The sequence below is a fragment of the Bos indicus x Bos taurus genome, chromosome 3, assembly GCF_003369695.1.
Source record: "Bos indicus x Bos taurus breed Angus x Brahman F1 hybrid chromosome 3, Bos_hybrid_MaternalHap_v2.0, whole genome shotgun sequence".
Taxonomy (NCBI): Eukaryota; Metazoa; Chordata; class Mammalia; order Artiodactyla; family Bovidae; genus Bos; species Bos indicus x Bos taurus.
Genome location: NC_040078.1, coordinates 110,480,776 through 110,499,521, shown reverse-complemented (window position 1 = coordinate 110,499,521; position 18,746 = coordinate 110,480,776). Strand labels below are relative to the sequence as shown.

Genomic DNA, 18,746 nt, shown 5'->3' with positions numbered 1-18,746 from the left:
ACTGTGAAGAAAGCTGAGGGCCGAAGAATTGATGCTTTTGAACTGTGGTACTGGAGAAGACTCTTGAGAGTCCCTTGGACTGCAAGAAGATCCAGCCAGTCCATTCTGAAGGAGATCAGCCCTGGGATTTCTTTGGAAGGAATGATGTTAAAGCTGAAACTCCAGTACTGTGGCCACCTCATGAGAAGAGTTGACTCATTGGAAAAGAGTCTGATGCTGGGAGGGACTGGGGGCAGGAGGAGAAGGGGACGACAGAGGATGAGATGGCTGGATGGCATCACTGACTCGATGGACATGAGTCTGAGTGAACTCCAGGAGTTGGTGATGGACAGGGAGGTGTGGCGTGCTGCGATTCATGGGGTCGCAAAGAGTAAGACACGACTGAGCAACTGAACTGAACTGAACTGATACAAAAGCTTTTCTACTACACTTGATAAAGACTTGAGAAAGAACACCCAAAAAAAAAAAAAAAAAAAACCAGAAGAGGTGGAGAAATTGGAAAACATAAACTAAATGAAATGGGAGCACTGAATATGAAATAGAAAAAGTGAAACAAACTAGATAAAAGTTAAAAAGACATCGCTGTACCAACAAAGGTCCATATAGAGCTATGGTTTTTCCATTAGTCATGTATAGATGTGAGAACTGGACAATAAAAAAGGTTTTTCCAGTAGTCACGTATAGAAAAGGCTGAGCACTGAAGAATTGAATTTGTACTGTGGTCCTGGTGAAGATTCTTCAGAGTCCATTGGACTGCATGGAGATCAAACCAATCAATCCTAAAATAAATCAACCCTGAATATTCATTGGAAGGACTTGATGCTGAAGTGCCAGTGCTGTGGCCACCTGATGTGAAGAGCTGACTCATTGGAAAAGACCCTGATGCTGGAAAAGATTGAAAGCAGGGGAAGGGGACCACAGAGGATGAGATGGTTGGATGGCATCACTGACTCAGTGGACATGAGTTTGATCAAGCACCAGGAGATGGTGAAGGACAGGGAAGCCTGGCACGCTGTAGTTCATGGGATCACAAAGAGTTGGACACAACTGCGGAACTGAACATGAACAACAAAAGTTATAGCCCAGTTGTTTTTAAACATCGCTGCTCATTAGAAATATATCTGTAGCTCTGGAGGGGAAAAAAGCATACCTGTACATTTGTATTTTTCAAAAAATTCCAAGATAGTGGACTTCCTTGGTGGTCCAGTGCCCAAGACTCTGTGCTTCCGATGCAGGGGGCCTGGGTTCAATCCCTGGTCAGGGAATTAGATCCCACATGCCACAACTCAGAGTTCCCATGCCACAACTAAAGATCTTCCTTTGCTGCAAGAGAAGATTGAAGATCTACATGCTGCAATTAAAACCTGGTGCAGCCAAATAAATAAATATTTTAAAAATCCAAGATAATTCTGATAAGCATCTGGATTTTCAAAAGTGTTTACAGGTTTTTGTATTAAATGGTAGTTTTGGTGATACAGAGTTCTATCATTTTTCTGTTGACCAATCATGATACAGTGGTATTAAGTGAGTAATAGTTACATAATCACAATAGTGAAAGATGTTTATCAGTTTTCACAATCAATATCCAGACAAAAAAATAAAACGTAATTACAATTGCAAACCATAATGGGAACATGATTAACCTAACAGTATGAAATAATTACATACAGTTTGGGGCATCAAGCAGAGTGATGTAGTAAGTGGAAATGCAAACACGCACATATTTTCTTCCATCCAGCCAGTCTGTTTTTTGGTTGGTGCATTTGATCCTGTTACCATTTTCTTAATTATTTGGGGTTTATTTTCTGTAGATCTTTGCCTTCTCTTGTGTTTCCTGTCTGGAGAAGTTCCTTTAGCATTTGTTGTAAAGCTGGTTTGATGGTGCTGAATTCTCTTTAACTTTTGCTTGTCTGGAAAGCTTTTGATTTCTCCATCAAATCTGAAAGGAAAGTCTTGCTGGATAGAGTTTCCTTGCTTATGGGTTCTTCCCTTTTATCACTTTAGATATACCATGGCATTTCCTTCTGGCTTGTAGAGTTTTTGTTGAGAAATCAGCTGATAGCCTGATGGGAGTTCTCTTGTATGTTATTTGTTGTTTTTCCCTTGTTGTTTTTAATGTTTATCTTTGTCTTTAATTTTTGTCAGTTTTGAGTATTGTGTGTCTCGGTGTATTCCTCCTTGGATTTATCCTGTCTGGAACTCTCTGTGCTTCTTGAACTTGGATGACTATTTCTTTTCCCTATTAAGGAAGTTTTCATCTATTATTTCTTAATATTTTCTCAGATCCTGTCTCTGTCTCTTCTCCTTCTGATACCCTTCTAATGCAGATGTTGGTGTGTTTAATGTTGTCACAGAGATCTCCTTGGCTGTCCTCATTTCTTTTCATTCTTTTTTCTATATTCTATTCTACAGCAGTAATTTCCACCATTCTGTCCTCTAGGTCATTATCTGTTCTCTGCCTCAGTTATTCTGCTATTGATTCCTTCTAGTGTATTATTCATCTCTGTTTGTTCTTTAGTTCTCCTAGGTCTTTGGTAAACATTTCTTGCATCTTCTCCATTGTCTTCCAGATATCCTGGATTAATTCTGAATTCTTTTTCTGGAAGGTTGCCTAGCTCCATTTCACTTAGTTGTTTTTCTCGGGTCTTATCTTGTCCCTTTATCTGGGACATAGCTTTCTGCTTTTTCATCTTGTTTAACTTTCTATAATGTGGTTTTTGTTTTAGCTGCTGTAGGACTGTAGTTCTTGCTTCTTCTGTCTGCCCTCTGATGGAGGAGGCTAAGAGGCTTATGTAAACTTCCTGATGTAAGGGATTGGTGGTGGGAAAAACTGGGTTTTGCTCTGGTGGGCAAGGCCTTGGTCAGTAAAGCTTTAGTCAGATTATCTGCTGATGGGTGGGGTTGTGCTTCCTCTTTGGTAGTTGTTGGGCCAGAGGTGACCCAACCCTGGGTTCCACAGGCTGTATGGTAAGGTTAATGGTGACCTCTAAAGGGGCTTATGCCAAAGGGGACCTTCCTGGACTGCTGCAGCCAGTGCCCCTGTACCTTTGGTGAGCCCCTGCTGACCCATCCCTCCATAGGAGACCCTCCAACACTAGCAGGTAGGTTTTGGTTCAGTCTCCTGTGAGGTCACTGCTCCTTCCCTCTAGGTCTTGGTATGTGCAAGACTTTGCTCGTGCCCTCCAAGACTGGAGGACTGTTTCCCCCCAGTCCTGTGAAAGTCCTTTCATCAGATCTTGCTGGCCTTCAAGGCCAGATTCCCTGGAGATTCCCAGACCCTTTGTCAGAGCTCCAGGCTGGGAAGCCTGATGTGGGGTTCAGCACCTTCACAGCAGTGGGAGGTTCAGCAGTGGGTACTTCACAGCAGTACTTCTTTTGGTACTGTTATTCTGCAGTTGTGGGTCATGCACCTGACAGGTATGGGATTTGATTTTATTGTGATTGCGCCACTCCTTCTCACTGCAGCTTCTTTGTCTTTGGATGTGGCTTATCTTTTTTGGTGCGTCCCTGTGTCCTGTCGATTATTCAACAGGTAGTTGCAATTTTGGTGCTGTCATAGGAGGAGATGAGCATGCTTCCTTCACCATCTTGAACTGAAAGTCCTAAACTCTTTACTTTTAAAGTACTTCTACAGGGACTTCCCTGGTGGTCCAGTGGTTAAGACTCTGTTTCCACTGAAGAGAACACAGGTTTGATTCTTGGTTGGGGAACTGAGATCCTGTATGCTGTGTGGTGCAACCAAAAGAAAAAAAAAATAGTAATAATAAGGTAGTTTATAATTGATAGAACTTTGTTCTGTTTAGTTTCATGTGCTTATTGCTAATGTATTTATATTCTGTTTTCCATTTCACGGTACATCTTTTTTTTCAGGGGGGAAGCAATGTAGAACAGATTTTCGAACCTATGAGTAAATAAAAATTGTGTGTGTTTGTTATTAAAAAAAGAAATTTCATAGAACACTCGATGACATAAAGCAAGATCCTCTATGACCCACCTCCTAGAGTAACGGAAATAAAAACAAAAGTAAACAAGTGGGACCTGATTAAACTTAAAAGCTTTTGCAAAGCAAAGGAAACTATAAGTAAGGTGAAAAGACAACCCTCACAATGGGAGAAAATAATAGCAAGTGAAACAACTGACAAAGGATAATTTCCAAAATATACAAGCAGCTCATACAGAAAAACAAACAACCCAATCAAAAAGTGGGAAAAAGACTTAAAAAGACATTTCTCCAGAGAAGACATACAGATGGCTAACAAACACATGAAAAGATGCTCAACATCACTCATTATTGGAGAAATGCAAATCAGAACTACAATGAGATATCATCTCACACTAGTCACAATGGCCATCATCAAAAAGTCTACAAACAATAAATGCTGGAGAGGGTGTGGAGAAGAGGGAAGACTCTTGCACTGTTGGTGGGAATGTAAATTGATACAGCCACTATGGAAGACTGTATGGAGACTCCTTAAAAAACTAGGAATAAAACTACCATATGACCGAGCAGTCCCACTCCTAGGCATAGACCCTGAGGAAACCAAAATTGAAAAAGACAAATGTGTCCCATTGTTCATTGCAGCACTATTTACAATAGCTAGAACATGGAAGCAACATAGATGTCCATCGACAGATGACTGGATAAAGATGTTGAGGTACATATACATAATGGAATATTACTCAGCCATAAAAAGGAATGCATTTGAGTCAGTTCTGATGAGGTGGATGAACCTAGAACCTATTAAACAGAGTGAAGTGAGTCAGAATGAAAAGGATAAATATTGTATTCTGACGCATTTATACAGAATCTGAAAGAAGGGTACTGAAGAATTTAATTTACAGGGCTGCAATGGAGAAACAGATAGAAAACAGACTTATGGACATGGGGAGAGGGGAGGAGAGGGTGAGATGTATGGAAAGTAACATGGAAACTTAGATTGCCATATGTAAAATAGATAGCCAATGGGAATTTGCTCTATGGCTCAGGAAACTCAAACAGAAGTTTTGTATCAATCTAGAGGGGTAGGATGGGGCGGGAAATGGGAGGGAGGTTCGAAAAGGAGGGGAAATACGTTTACCTATGCCTGATTCATGTTGAGGTTTGACAGAAAACAAAAAAATTCTGTAAAGCAATTATCCTTCAATAAAAAAAATTTTTAAATATATTTTAAAAAGTAAAAGAAAAAAAAAGAAATTTCAGATAGCATAGAATCCAAAATAAACATCTCTTGCCTTGACTTTTTTCATACTGCTATTTGGAAATATAACCACTGTTACCCAGTTGTAATTTAACTATTTATCGCTAGTGCTTAATTTTTATTAATGAGTTATTCTGTATATGCAGGGTATTTTGCAGTCATTTCATTTGAGATGCAGTTTGTTCACATGTACATATAAATTGACAGTATGTGCTTTTCTTTTTCTTTAGAATCCCAAACTTCTGAACAGGAACTCTTTTTAGACACCAAGATATTTGAAAAAGGTTTGTAATTGTAAATACATTATGAAACTTAGAAATATTGTATCTTTGTTAGTGATACAAACCCATGAAGTATTAGCAACCTTGGATTTAATATTTATAATTTAAGCTGTTTGTAAGGGGCATCAGAGAACTGTGAATTTGTGGTAATTTATAAAGAGACTGATAAAAGGTACCTCAGATACTGGTTTTAGAGATTAATTGAACTTATGTACTAAAGTGTATACCAAGAATATAAATCCGTTTCTGTGATCCTGGTGAATAAGTTGCTTCATTCTTAAGGGTAACTACAGAATTGTCCAGCAACTATACCTGACTTTTTGTTATTTAGGATTTCAGGGAGATGTATGAACATGTCAGGAGTCTTATTTCATTTTGAAGGCTTGTTTGTTTTTTATTATTTCAGACCAAGGAAGTACTTACAGTGGTGATCTTGAATCAGAGGCAGTATCTACTCCACATAGCTGGGAGGAAGAATTAAATCATTATGCCTTAAAGTCAAATACTGTGCAAGAGGCTGATTTAGAAGTGAAGCAGTTCTCAAAAGGGGAAACTGAACAGGATCTGGAAGCAGATTTCCCCTCAGGTTTGTTCAGTGTAACCTGACTGCTGAAAGTCCTTTTTTAGAAGATAGGTACAACTCTGAATCGACATTTTGAAGCAGTTATGATGCGTGATTACTATCTAAAGGCACAGATGGTCCCTGACTTCAAAGGTATTGATTCATACCATCTTCTTCTTTACAAAAGTTTGGTTTGTTTTTGTTGTTATTGTTAACTTTCCCACAGTAATCATATAGGGGATCTTCTTGATTGTTAATAAAGTTTTTATTCATGCTGTATCTCCTCTGTTTCCTCAAGTATATAAGTAAAATCTGTATTTTATCAAAACAAAATAATATAGTGATGATTACCTGATATTTCCTCCTCCAGTCTGAGACTTTATTTAACTGTGAGTTTTTTATCTCACATTATGCTTTCTCCTGGTTGTCACAGAATCCTTTGACCCATTAAACAAGGGACAGGGAATCCAGGTACGTTCCCGAACGAGAAGACGACACAGAGACGGCTTCCCCCAGCCCAGACGAAGAGTAAGCAGTAGCTTAATTTTTCTAGCATTTTGTTTTGTTTATTATTTCCCAATCTTGAATTTTCATGTTTTTGCTTTTTGAAGTAAAAAACCATATCTTTTATTTTACATTTCTTTAAGAGGGACTTTTTCCACAATTGAAGGATTTTTCTGTTTTGTTTTTTATAATCCTTGTTATAGACTTTCCTCTTTTTTTAAAGTCTCTAAATTTAGCTTTTAAATATAATAATGAGGTTTCCTATTTTATTTAGTACAGTTATAATAGTGAGGTACACAAAGACGTTTTCATGGTGACTGGGGTTTCTCATACTAAAATTTAAACAATAATAGCCTTTTAAAAAAAATCTCCATTGAGTTGTAATTACATTTAAAAATTCATAAATTTTAAGTGTACAGTGATGAACTTTGATAAATGTATACAGTACGTAACTACCTCCACAATCACAGTACTTCCCTTGTGAAAAAATTTGCCTTGTTACCATTTCCAGTCAGTCTTCATCTCCAGCTCCTGACAGCCACTGACTGACCTGCTTTGTGGACGGGTGTAAAATGGTACTGCTTTACCTTTTCTAAAATTCATATAAATGCAATCATATAATTTGTACTCTTCTGTATCTGGGTTCTTTCAGTTAGCATAATGTTTTTGAGAGTTATCCATATTGTTTCATGTATCACTAGTTCATTCCTTTTTATTTCTGAGTATTTCATTTTATGGATGAACTACTGTTTATATAATTGTTTAATAGCTCCTGGAAATTTGGGTTATTTCCGATTTGGGTGTTTTTAAATAAAGCTGCTGTGAACATTCTAATATAAACATCTTTGTGAAGAATATATGTTTTTCATTTGGGGAAAAATATCCAGGGATGGAATTGTGGGGTCTGTTGGTGTATTTTTAACTTTGTAAGAAAGCTGACAAAGTGTGTTCCAAAGTACATGTACCATCTTGAATTCCCACCAGCAGTCTGGGAATTCTATCTGCTCCATGACTTTACTAACAATTATCAATTGTTATTGATAATAACAATTATTATCAGTTGTTATCAGTTATTATCAATTGTTATGAATTATAATCAATTATTATCACCTGGTATTATCAATTTTTAATTTTAGTTATTCTAGTAAATGTGTAGTGATATTAACTTATAGCTTTAATTTGTATTTTCCTCATGACTAATGTGTGGGCATCTTTGAAATGTATATTGCTGTTGGTGTATTTTTGATAAAGTGTGTGTTCAAAACTATTGAGCATTTGGTGGGGGTTAGGTGTCTTATGGCAGAGAAGGCAATGGCACCCCACTCCAGTACTCTTGCCTGGAAAATCCCATGGTAGGCTGCAGTCCATGGGGTCGCTAGGAGTCGGACACGACTGAGCGACTTCACTTTCACTTTTCACTTTCATGCATTGGAGAAGGAAATGGCAACCCACTCCAGTGTTCTTGCCAGGAGAATCCCAGGGACAGGGAAGCCTGGTGGACTGCCATCTATGGGGTCGCACAGAGTTGGCCACGACTGAAGCGACTCAGCAGCAGCAGCAGCAGCAGGTGTCTTATGGAGTTGTGTTTTTTTTTTTTTTATGGATATAATTCTTGTATCAAATATGATTTGCTCCTATTCTGTGACTTTTTCGTTTCTTAACAGTGAAAAACAACTTTTTCCCCCATTTCCATGGTTCATTTTATTTTTCTTCCAGTTTTACTAAAACATATTCGACATCCAGCACTGTATAAGTTTAAGGTATATAGCATAATGATTTGACTGACTTACATTTCATGAAATGAATACAACAATAAGATGGTAAACACACATCATTTCATATAGATAAAGAATTAAAGACTTTTTTTAAAAAAGTTTTTTCCTTATTATGAGAATTCTTAGGGTTTACTCCTAGCAACTTTCATATGTAATATAGAGAAGTGTTCATTATATGTATCATGATGCACATTATATCCGTAGTACTTCCTTACCTAAAATTGGAAATTTGTGCCTTTTGACTGCCTTCATCCAATTCCTCCTGCCTCTCCCTTGTGCCTCTGGTAACCACAAATCTGATCTCTTTTTCTAAGAATTTGTTTGGTTTTGAAATATAATAGACCCATAACATTATGTTCTTGGAGTACAACGTAGTGATTGGACATTTCTACATATTTCAAAATGTTCACTAGGGTAAGTCTAGTTACAGTATGTCAACATACAAAGATATTACATAATTATTGTGTGACTGTATTCCCCACACTGTACATTTCATAACATGACCATGACTCATTTGCTTTGTGACTGAAGTTTGTACTTCTTAATCTCCCTCACCTGTGTCTCTCATCTCTGCATCACCCTCCCCTCTGATAACCCCATGTTTATTCTCTGTATGTTTGATTCTGTTTCTGTTTTATTGTATTTGTTCATTTGTCCTATTTTTTAGATTGCAGATATAAGTGAAATAATATAGTATTAACATTCTATCCAGTTTTTTTCTCTTACCTTAATATTCTCTAGGTCCATTTGTGCTGTCCCAAATGGCAAGATTTCATTCTTTTTTTGTAATTGATTAATAATTCCATTGCATGTAACTCTGTGTGTGTGTGTGTGTGTGTGTGTGTGTGTGTATACACACCACATCTTCTTTATCTATTCATGTAGGACACTTGGCTGTTTCCATATTTTGGCTGTTGTTGGTAATGTTGCAGTGGATATAGGGGTGCATATATATCTTTTTGAACTTGTGTTTTTGTTTTCTTTGGGTAGAAAATACTGAGAAGTGGAATTTCTGGATCATATGATAGTCCTATTAATATTTTTAATTTTAGAGAAAGCTCCATGCTACTTTCCCCAATGGTGGTACCAATTTACATTCCCATCAAGAGTGCACAAGGGTTCCTCTTTTTACACATCTTCATCAACACTTGTTCTTTATTGTCCCTTTCATGACAGTCAAGTGGTATCTCGCATTGGTTTTGACTTGTATTTTCCTGATAATTAGTGATGTGGAGGATCTTTCCAAATGTCTGTTGGCAGTCTGTTTGGAAAAGAGTCTTTTCAGCTCCCGTGCCCATTTTTTAATTGCATTTTTTTTCTTTTTATGAGTTCTCTAAGTTCTTTTTATATTTTGTATTTTAACTCCTTTCCAGATAGGTACTTGGCAAGTATCCTCTCCTGTTCAGTAGGGTGCCTTTTCATTTTGTTGAGTTTCCTTTGATATGCAAAATCTTTTTTATTTGATGACGCCCCACTTGTTTATTTTTGTTTTGTTTTACTTTGCTTTTGCTTATTTTGTCTGTACTTGAGGAGACAGATCTAGAAAAATATTACTAAAACCGATCCTAGAATTTCCTGCCTGTGTTTTCTTCTAGGAGTTTCATGGTTTCAGGTCTTACATCTTTAATCCATTTTGAGTTTAATTTTGTATATGGTGTGAGAAAGTAATTCAGTTTCATTTTTTTCCATGCAGCTCTCCAGTTTTCCTAATACCTTTTACAGAAGGATCAGTCTTTTCTCCATTATATTTTCTTGCCTCTTTTGTCATAGATTAATTGACCATTTGTTTTAGTTCTGTGGAACATGCCATTGGTATTTTGAATTGTTTGCATTGAATCTGTCGTTTGCTGTGGGTAGTATCATTATTTTTACAATATTCTAATTCATGAGGATGATATATTTTTCCATTTATTTGTTTAACCTTCAGTTTCCTTCATCATCTTACAGTTTTCTGAGTCAGGTCTTTTGCCTTCTTTATTAGATTTATTCCTAGATATTTTATGCTTTTTGATGCAGTTGTCAGTGGGATTGTTTTCAAAATTTCCCTGACAGTTTGTTGTTAGTGTATAGAAATGCAGTAGATTTTATATCAGGCAACTTTACTGAGTTCATTGGTGACTTCTCATAGCTTTTTGGTGGTGTGTTTAGGATTTTCTATGTACAGTGTTGTGTTATCTGCAAGCACTGACAGCTTTTCTTCTTCCTTTCAATTTGGATTATTCTGTTTAGATTATCTTAATTTCTCCCAACAGTATTTTGTATGTTTCGTTGTACAAGTCTTACACTTTGTTAAATTATATCTAGTAAATATTTTAATATATTTTTGATCCTGTTGTGGGTAGCATTGTTTTTAAATTTCCTTGTCTAGTGTTCTTCACTCACATATAGAAATAGAGATGGTTTTGTATATTGACTTTATATGTGGCAGTTTTGCTCAACTAAAATCTGTGGGATTTTCTGCCTACACAGTTGTATTATCTGTGAAGTAAGAAAGTTTAAAAATTTTTCCTTTATAATCTCAGGGTATTTTCTTCTTTTTTAAAAAAAAATTATTATTTGTTATTTTACTTTTTTTTTTGACCATGCCATGTGGCATGTTGGATCATAGTTCCCCAAACAGGGATTGAGTCTATACCACCTGCAGTGGAAGCAAGAGTCTTAACCATTGGACCACCAGGAAGCCCCTCTTTCTTTTTTTGATTTATTGCATTAACTGGGATCAATGTTTAATATGAGTGCAGACTTTCATGACTCTTCCCAATTTTAACGAGTTCAGCCTTGCAATGTTAAATACAATGTTAGCTGTATACTTCCTGTTGTTGTTGTTCAGTTGCTCAGTCATGTCTGATTCATTTCAACTTTATGGACTGCAGCACACCAGGCTTCCCTGTCCTTCACCATCAGAGTTTGCTCAAACTCATGTCCATTGAGTTGATGATGCCATCCAACCATCTCATCCTCTGTTGTTCGCTTCTCCTGCTGCCTTCAGTCTTTCCCAGCATCAGTTTTTTTAAATGAGTCAGCTCTTCACATCAGATGGCCAGAGTAACTAGAGCTTCAGCATCAGTCCTTCCAGTGAATATTCACTGGATTGATTTCCTTTAGGGTTGATTTCCTTTAGGATTGATTGGTTTACTCTCCTTGCTGTTCAAAGAACTCTCAAGAGTCTTATCCAGCACCACAGTTTGAAGGCATCAGTTCTTTGGCACTCAGCCATTTTTATTGCCCAGCTCTCACATCCATACATGACCACTAAAAAAATCACAGCTTTGACTAGACGGACCTTTGTAGGCAAAGTAATGTCTCTGCTTTTTAATATGCTATCTAGGTGATCATAGCTTTTCTCCCAAGGAGCAAACATCTTTTAATTTCATGGCTGCAGTCACCGTCCACGGTGATTTTGGTGCCCAAGAAAATAAAGTCTGTCACTGTTTCCTTTGTTTCCCCATCTGTTTACCATGAAGTGATGGGACCAGATACCACGATCTTAGTTTTTGAATGTTGAGATTTAAGCCAGCTTTTTCACTCTCCTCTTTCACCTTTATCAAGAGGCTCTTTAATTCCTCTTTGCCTTCTGCCATAAGGGGGGTGTCATCTGCATATCTGAAATTATTGATATTTCTCTCCACAAGCTTGATTGTAGCTTGCGCTTCATCCAGGCCAGCATTCTGCATATAAGTTGAATAAGCAGGGTGACAGTATACAGCTTTGACATGCTCCTTTCCCAGTTTGGAACCAGTCCATTGTTCTATGTCTGGTTCACTGTTGCTTCTTGACCTCCATACAGGTTTCTTGTAGATGACAGTCTTTCTCATAGATGACCTCTATCAAGCTCAGGAAGTTTTCTTCTGATTTACTCAGCTTTTGTGATTGTGTTTTGAACTTTGTCAGGTGATCTCTTGAGATGATCATCTGATTTTTCTTTTGTAAGTCTTTTTAAATGGTGAAATACATTGATTTTTTTCAGTGATAAACTTAACTTTGCATTTATAGGATGAACACTACTCTCTTTTGATGTTTTTATATTTATGTATATTGCTGAATTGAGTTTGCTGGTATAAGTTTTTAAGTATGTCAGTTTAAAAGATCTATTGATGTGTCAGTCAGTCATTTCAGTCGCTCAGTCGTGTCCAGCTCTTTGCGACCCTGTGAATCGCAGCACACCAGGCCTCCCTGTCCAGCACCAACTTCCAGAGTTTACCCAAACTCATGTTCATCGAGTCAGTGATGCCATCCAGCCATCTCATCCTCTGTCATCCCCTTCTCCTCCTGCCCCCAATCCCTCCCACCATCAGGGTCTTTTCCAATGAGTCAACTCTTCGCATGAGGTGGCCAAAGTACTGGAGTTTCAGCTTTAGCACAGTCTTTCCAGTGAATACCCAGGACTGATCTCCTTTAGAATGGACTGGTTGGATCTCCTTGCAGTCCAAGGGACTCTCAAGAGTCTTCTCCAACACCACAGTTCAAAAGCATCAATTCTTCGGTGCTCAGCTTTCTTCACAGTCCAACTCTCACATCCATACATGACCACAGCAAAAACCATAGCCTTGACTAGACGGACCTTTGTTGGCAAAGTAGTGTCTCTGCTTTTGAATATGCTATCTAGGTTGGTCATAACTTTCCTTCCAAGGAGTAAGTGTCTTTTAATTTCATGGCTGCAGTCACCATCTGCAGTGATTTTGGAGCCCAAAAAAATAAAGTCTGATACTGTTTTCATCGTTTCCCCATCTACTTCCCATGAAGTGATGGGACCAGATGCCATGATCTTCGTTTTCTGAACGTTGAGCTTTAAGCCAACTTTTTAACTCTCCTCTTTCACTTTCATCAAGAGGCTTTTTAGTTCCTCTTCACTTTCTGCCATAAGGGTGGTGTCATCTGCATATCTGAGGTTATTGGTATTTCTCCCGGAAATCTTGGTTCCAGCTTGTGCTTCTTCCAGCCCAGCGTTTCTCATGATGTACTCTGCGTAGAAGTTAAATAAGCAGGGTGACAATATACAGCCTTGATGTATTCCTTTTCCTATTTGGAACCAGTCTGTTGTTCCATGTCCAGTTCTAACTGTTGCTTGCTGACCTGCATACAGGTTTCTCAAGAGGCAGGTCAGGCGGTCTGGTGTTGATGTGTAGTTTTCTTGTAATGACTTTATCTGCCCTTGCTGGCAGGATAATAGTGATGTAAAGTGAGTTACTGTTCCTCTTCTGTTTTCTGAAATACAATTTATATAGTTACTTTTATTCTTGGGTAGACTTCAGCAGTGATGTCATCTGGGTCTGGAATTTTTTTGTGGGAAGGTTTTAAAATATAATTTGAATTCCTCTGGCTGTTTACATTATCTATGTCTTCAACAGCAAGCTTTGTTAGTTTGTATCTTTCAAGAAATTTGTTCAGTTTTTCTAAGCTGTCTAGTTTATTGTCATAATGATGTTCACAGTTTTCTTTTGTTACCCTTTATTTTGTCTGTGGAATCAGGTGTTGATAATTTGTGTCTTTTGTCTTATCTCTATAATCATTCTGGCTAGAGATTTATCCATTTTTTTAACCTTTTAAAATTACCAGCTTTTTTGTCTTACTAATCTTTTCCTCTTTTTTAATTTGTTTTTGCTCTTATTTTTTTTTTACTAATTTGAGTTTTAATGTAGTCTTTATTCTAGTTTCTTAACATAGGAGCTAGCTTATTGATTTCAGACTTTCTTCTCATATAAGCATTTTAATAGATATAAATATCCTTATAAGCACTGCTTAGCATTATTACATAAATTTTGATATGTTTTGTTTTCATTTTTACTTAAATTCAAAATATTCTCTAATTGCATTTTTGATTTCTTAACATGTGTTGGTTAATTCTTTTATGGATTTTTCTAATGTTATTCTCTTATTGTTTTATAGCTGAATTCCATTGTAGTTAGGGAGTTGATTGAGGGTTGTTTTATAGCCATCTGTTCATCTATTCCATTAAATAGACCTGAATGTAATAACTGTTACTCATACCTCATACCTCATTTTGTAATTCTAGTATCTGGAAAATAGTAAATAAATACTCAAATATTATTGATTATTACAGTATTATTTTCTACACTTCAGTTTTCTCTTTTTTTTCTCCTGTGGATAGGATTAGATAACTTCTAAAACTCTTTCTAGCTATAAGAACTCTGAATCTCAGGGATGTAATACTGAGTTCCATTTTCTGTAAATTTATGCCCATTCTATGTTTACGAACCATGATTCTTAAAGATCCAAAACTAAATTTATATTCTGTAAATTTTTGGAAATTCTTACAGGGACGGAAGAAGTCTATAGTATCTGTGGAGCCCAGGAGTCTTATTCAAGGAGCCTTTCAAGGGTGCTCAGTGTCTGGGATGACATTGAAATACATGTATGGGGTAAACGCCTGGAGGAACTGGGTTCAGTGGAAAAATGCCAAGGAAGAGCAGGGGGACCTGAAGTGTGGCGGTAAATATGTGGCGTGAATTTGTGTCTTGATTTAGGGGTGGGAGGAATACGGATTAATAAATCCATAAACCTACTCAAAGGGGATGAATGCTAGGTCAGAAATCCCATAAAACTTTGATTTTGGTTTGCTTAATTTTTTTTGGATCTTTATTTAAACTTCTCATTTACTTTTCTTTTCATGCAGGAGTTGAACATGCCTCATCTAGCCCGTGTTCTGACCCATTAGGAAGTACTCAAGAGCATGCACTCTCTCAAGAATCTTCAGAGCCAGGCTGTAAAGGTAAAATACTTATCTCCTTATGATCTGAATTGCTTGTAATATCATCGTTGATTTTAAATTTATAAATGGAAATTTAAAATTCTTTAAAATTTGAAGTTTATGTTTAAAAAGCGAAATTAATCTCCACTCTCAGTTTTAAAGAACTTGTTATTAAGGGAAGGTTATTATCTTCAGATCATGAGTTTCTTATACAAATATAAGAAATTTTGTGACTTTTTCTAACACTGTGCAAGTGACTCAAATCTCTCTTTTTTGAGTCCTGTATCTGTAGAATAACCCGTGTGGAGCCCAGTGTAACACTTCATTATTGTTGTTTTTAAGACAAGTACCTGGGAAAGCCTTGCTGTTTCTACAGTTTCTCTCATCAAGGAGCTGTATGTGATTGACCATGTTTGCAGGTTTCACATGTGGTGCCAAGAAATTTGGAACCCAATCAGCAGTTCAAATAGAGCAACACTGTGTTATTTTAGAACCCTAATCATTAGATTTCTTCTTTCCAGGATTTTGTTTTATGTTCTAAATTTTGTTTTCAGTTTGTGTTCTGCTTTTTAATTTTGTTTATATATCATTTGTATATTATTTTATGAAGTCTTTGTGGAATGAGATAGGGCAGAATGCATGAGTATGTAACTAAACTTTTCACCCATTTCCAACTGTACCTTCTCTCTGATACCTGGGTGACTGCATGTATTCTTGGCTTCACCTCAGTTTACCCTCATTGGAGCAGTTAGTTGCTGCTGTGGTCTGTGACTGACTTACTGAGTTCCCACAGATCAAGTGTAATCTCTCTGCTTCAGAGTGATGTAAAAATGCTCAACGTCATGGGGGTTTACTAGGCCTTTCAGTTTGCACTTTGAGCCACAACATTTTTGAGAAAGAAGGAGGAGGGGTAGTGAGAATGGAGAAGTAATATGGTGTTAGACTGCCAGGCCCAAGTAGTAGCCACACAGGATGCCTACTCATTTCTACTGCTCACTCTTCCAGATAAATACTTACTGTATTTATCTGCCATGTATCAGGCATGGTGGTACGTATTCAGGTAAAAAGGTCAAACATGGTCCTTGCCCTCATGAATGACCTGTTTAAATTTGCACTCAGGGAAGCTTGAGTGTGCCATTGGAAACATGTAGTCTTTTCTACATGCAGAAAAGCAGGAACTGGAAAGGGTGTTTTAACTCATCCCACAGTGTGGACCAGTCTGTTACCGTAAGATCTCTAAAAATCAAATTAGATAACGCTCCTGCCTAAAACTAATTCAGGTCATATGTGCGTGTGCTCATTTGCTCTATGTCCAACTCTTTGTAACACTGTGGACTATAGGCCACCAGTCTCCTCTGTCCGTGGAATTTTCCTGGCAAGAATACTGGAGTGAGTTGCCATTTCCTCCTCCAGAGATCTTCCTGACCCAGGAAATAAACCCACGTCTCCTGTGTCTATTGCTTTGATGGGAGGATCCTTTACCCCTGAGACACCTGGGAAGCAATTCAATTCTTAGTTGTCTTCAAAATCTTAATATATATATATGAGGCTTACCATGATCTGCCCTCTTTACTTTTCTCCTATATTCCTAAGTCCCCAAACCCTTTCACTTTTGTGGCTGAGCACACACTGTATTTTCCAGCATTTTCAAAAGCATGAAGTTGTTAATATGTAATCTGAAATGTACTTTATTCAAATAAATACGACTTAAAGTTAAATAGCATTCCTTTTACAGATATCTTCCGAGCCTTTAATATATTAAAACATACTGTGAATTCTTCATAGGCAGATATAATATACTGCTGTTTTCCAAATTTATCAGATCTTAGAAACCCAGTTTTATTGAGCTTTCGCAGGGTTAGTATTTTGTGGAATATACTTTGGGAAATCTTTTTATATCCTCAAGTTGAAATTCTTAATCTACGTGTTTAATTCTTCTCCACCTTTCACATCTTCTGGAATCTAACATGACTCTTCACTATTAGATGGCCTTTATTTGTTTTCATAGAATTTTACTTAAATAAGACATTTTATTTAAATGTTACATCAAATGTGCTGAATTATCTTTATTTCTTTAAAAAAGCCTTGAGATGAGTATCTGTCTTTAATCCATGTATTCACTAGTGTATACCACTATACCTGGGGCAGTGTTGTCAGTGTTTATTTAGTGAATTGAGTAATGTTATTATTTTTCTTATAAGTTAGTATTTCAGATGTTTTCTACCTTTCCACAGTCCGCTCTATCAAGCTGAAGGAAGATATTCTGTCCTGCACTTTTGCTGAGTTGAGTTTAGGCTTATGCCAGTTTATTCAAGAAGTGCGGAGACCAAATGGTGAAAAATATGATCCAGACAGTATCTTATACTTGTGCCTTGGAATTCAGCAGGTATGAAATCAGTTATGTAAACTATTGCATTTTTAATAATTCTGGTAGAACTTGTAAATTAAGCTGAGAAAGTATTGTATGTATTGTCTGTTTGGTATTGCTCCTATACTCTCTTCTTAATGAACCACTGATCCTGATTTAAAAGTCTGAGTCACGTAAAGCTTTTATAAGTTTAATTGAGACTGTTAGAGTAATAGAAATTGAAGTTGGTTCATTTTATTGCTAAATGGACAAAAAAGGCCTAATAGCAATTCACAAAAGAAGTGAGATAGGTGACTCTGTGTATATATGTATGAATTTACATGAATTTCGTAGTCTCATTTAAACTTTAAATTCACATTAGAATAGATATGTCAATATTTATCTATCACATTAGCAAAAATCAAAAAATTATAATACTCATTGTTGATATGAGTTCTGTGAGATGGAGGTTCACCTTCATGCTGCTGCTGCTGCTAAGTCACTTCAGTCATGTCCAACTCTGTGCGACCCCATAGACGGCAGCTTACCAGGCTCCCCCGTCCCTGGGATTCTCCAGGCAAGAACACGGAGTGGGTTGCCATTTCCTTCTCCAATGCATGAAAGTGAAAAGAGAAAGTGAAGTCGCTTAGTCGTGTCCGACTCTTTGCAACCCCATAGACTGCAGCCTACCAGGCTCCTCTGTCCATGGGATTTTCCAGGCAAGAGTACTGGAGTAGGGTGCCATTGCCTTCTCCAAAATACATTATTAATTTATCTTGAAAGTGAAAGTGAAGTCGCTCAGTCGTGTCCGACTCTTAGCGACCCTGTGGATTTCGGCCCACCAGTCTCCTCCATCCATGGGATTTTCCAGGCAAGAGTGCTGGAGTGGGGTGCCATTGCCTTCTCCTCACCTTCATAGTTGATGATAATTAGTACATAGTTTGTAAAAAGCAGTTTTGAGTGTATGGTTCAGGAATACTTTTGAATGTTCATATTATTTCACCAATGATTCATTTTTGGGGAATCTCTCAAAAGTCTGAAGTTCAGACATCATTGCCTAGAACTGGAGATCACCTCAGTGTCCACCAAAGTAAAGTATAGTATATTTATAAAGTTACATATTATGCCCCCAATAAAAATGGGTTACAAAGTGACTTCTGCTGCTGCTGCCGCTAAGTCGCTTTAGTCGTGTCCGACTTTGTGCGACCCCATAGATGGCAGCCCACCAGGCTCCCCCGTCCCTGGGATTCTCCAGGCAAGAACACTGGAGTGGGTTGCCATTTCCTTCTCCAATGCATGAAAGTGAAAAGTGAAAGTGAAGTCGCTTAGTCTTGTCTGACCCTCAGTGACCCCATGGACTGCAGCCCACC

General features: G+C 37.4%; 1 protein-coding gene across 5 annotated transcripts in view; it reads left to right on the top strand.

Annotated features, from left to right (window-relative positions):
• ZMYM4 (zinc finger MYM-type containing 4) overlaps positions 1-18,746 on the top strand; it is a 164,825-nt gene that overhangs the window by 121,575 nt on the left and 24,504 nt on the right. For all 5 annotated transcript variants that reach the window (XM_027537872.1, XM_027537871.1, XM_027537873.1 and 2 more), the window contains 6 exons: positions 5,429-5,482; positions 5,886-6,065; positions 6,475-6,569; positions 14,599-14,770; positions 14,955-15,050; positions 17,264-17,415. In XM_027537872.1, coding sequence (XP_027393673.1) covers positions 5,429-5,482; positions 5,886-6,065; positions 6,475-6,569; positions 14,599-14,770; positions 14,955-15,050; positions 17,264-17,415 — 749 coding nt within the window. The remainder of the gene's footprint in view (positions 1-5,428; positions 5,483-5,885; positions 6,066-6,474; positions 6,570-14,598; positions 14,771-14,954; positions 15,051-17,263; positions 17,416-18,746) is intronic.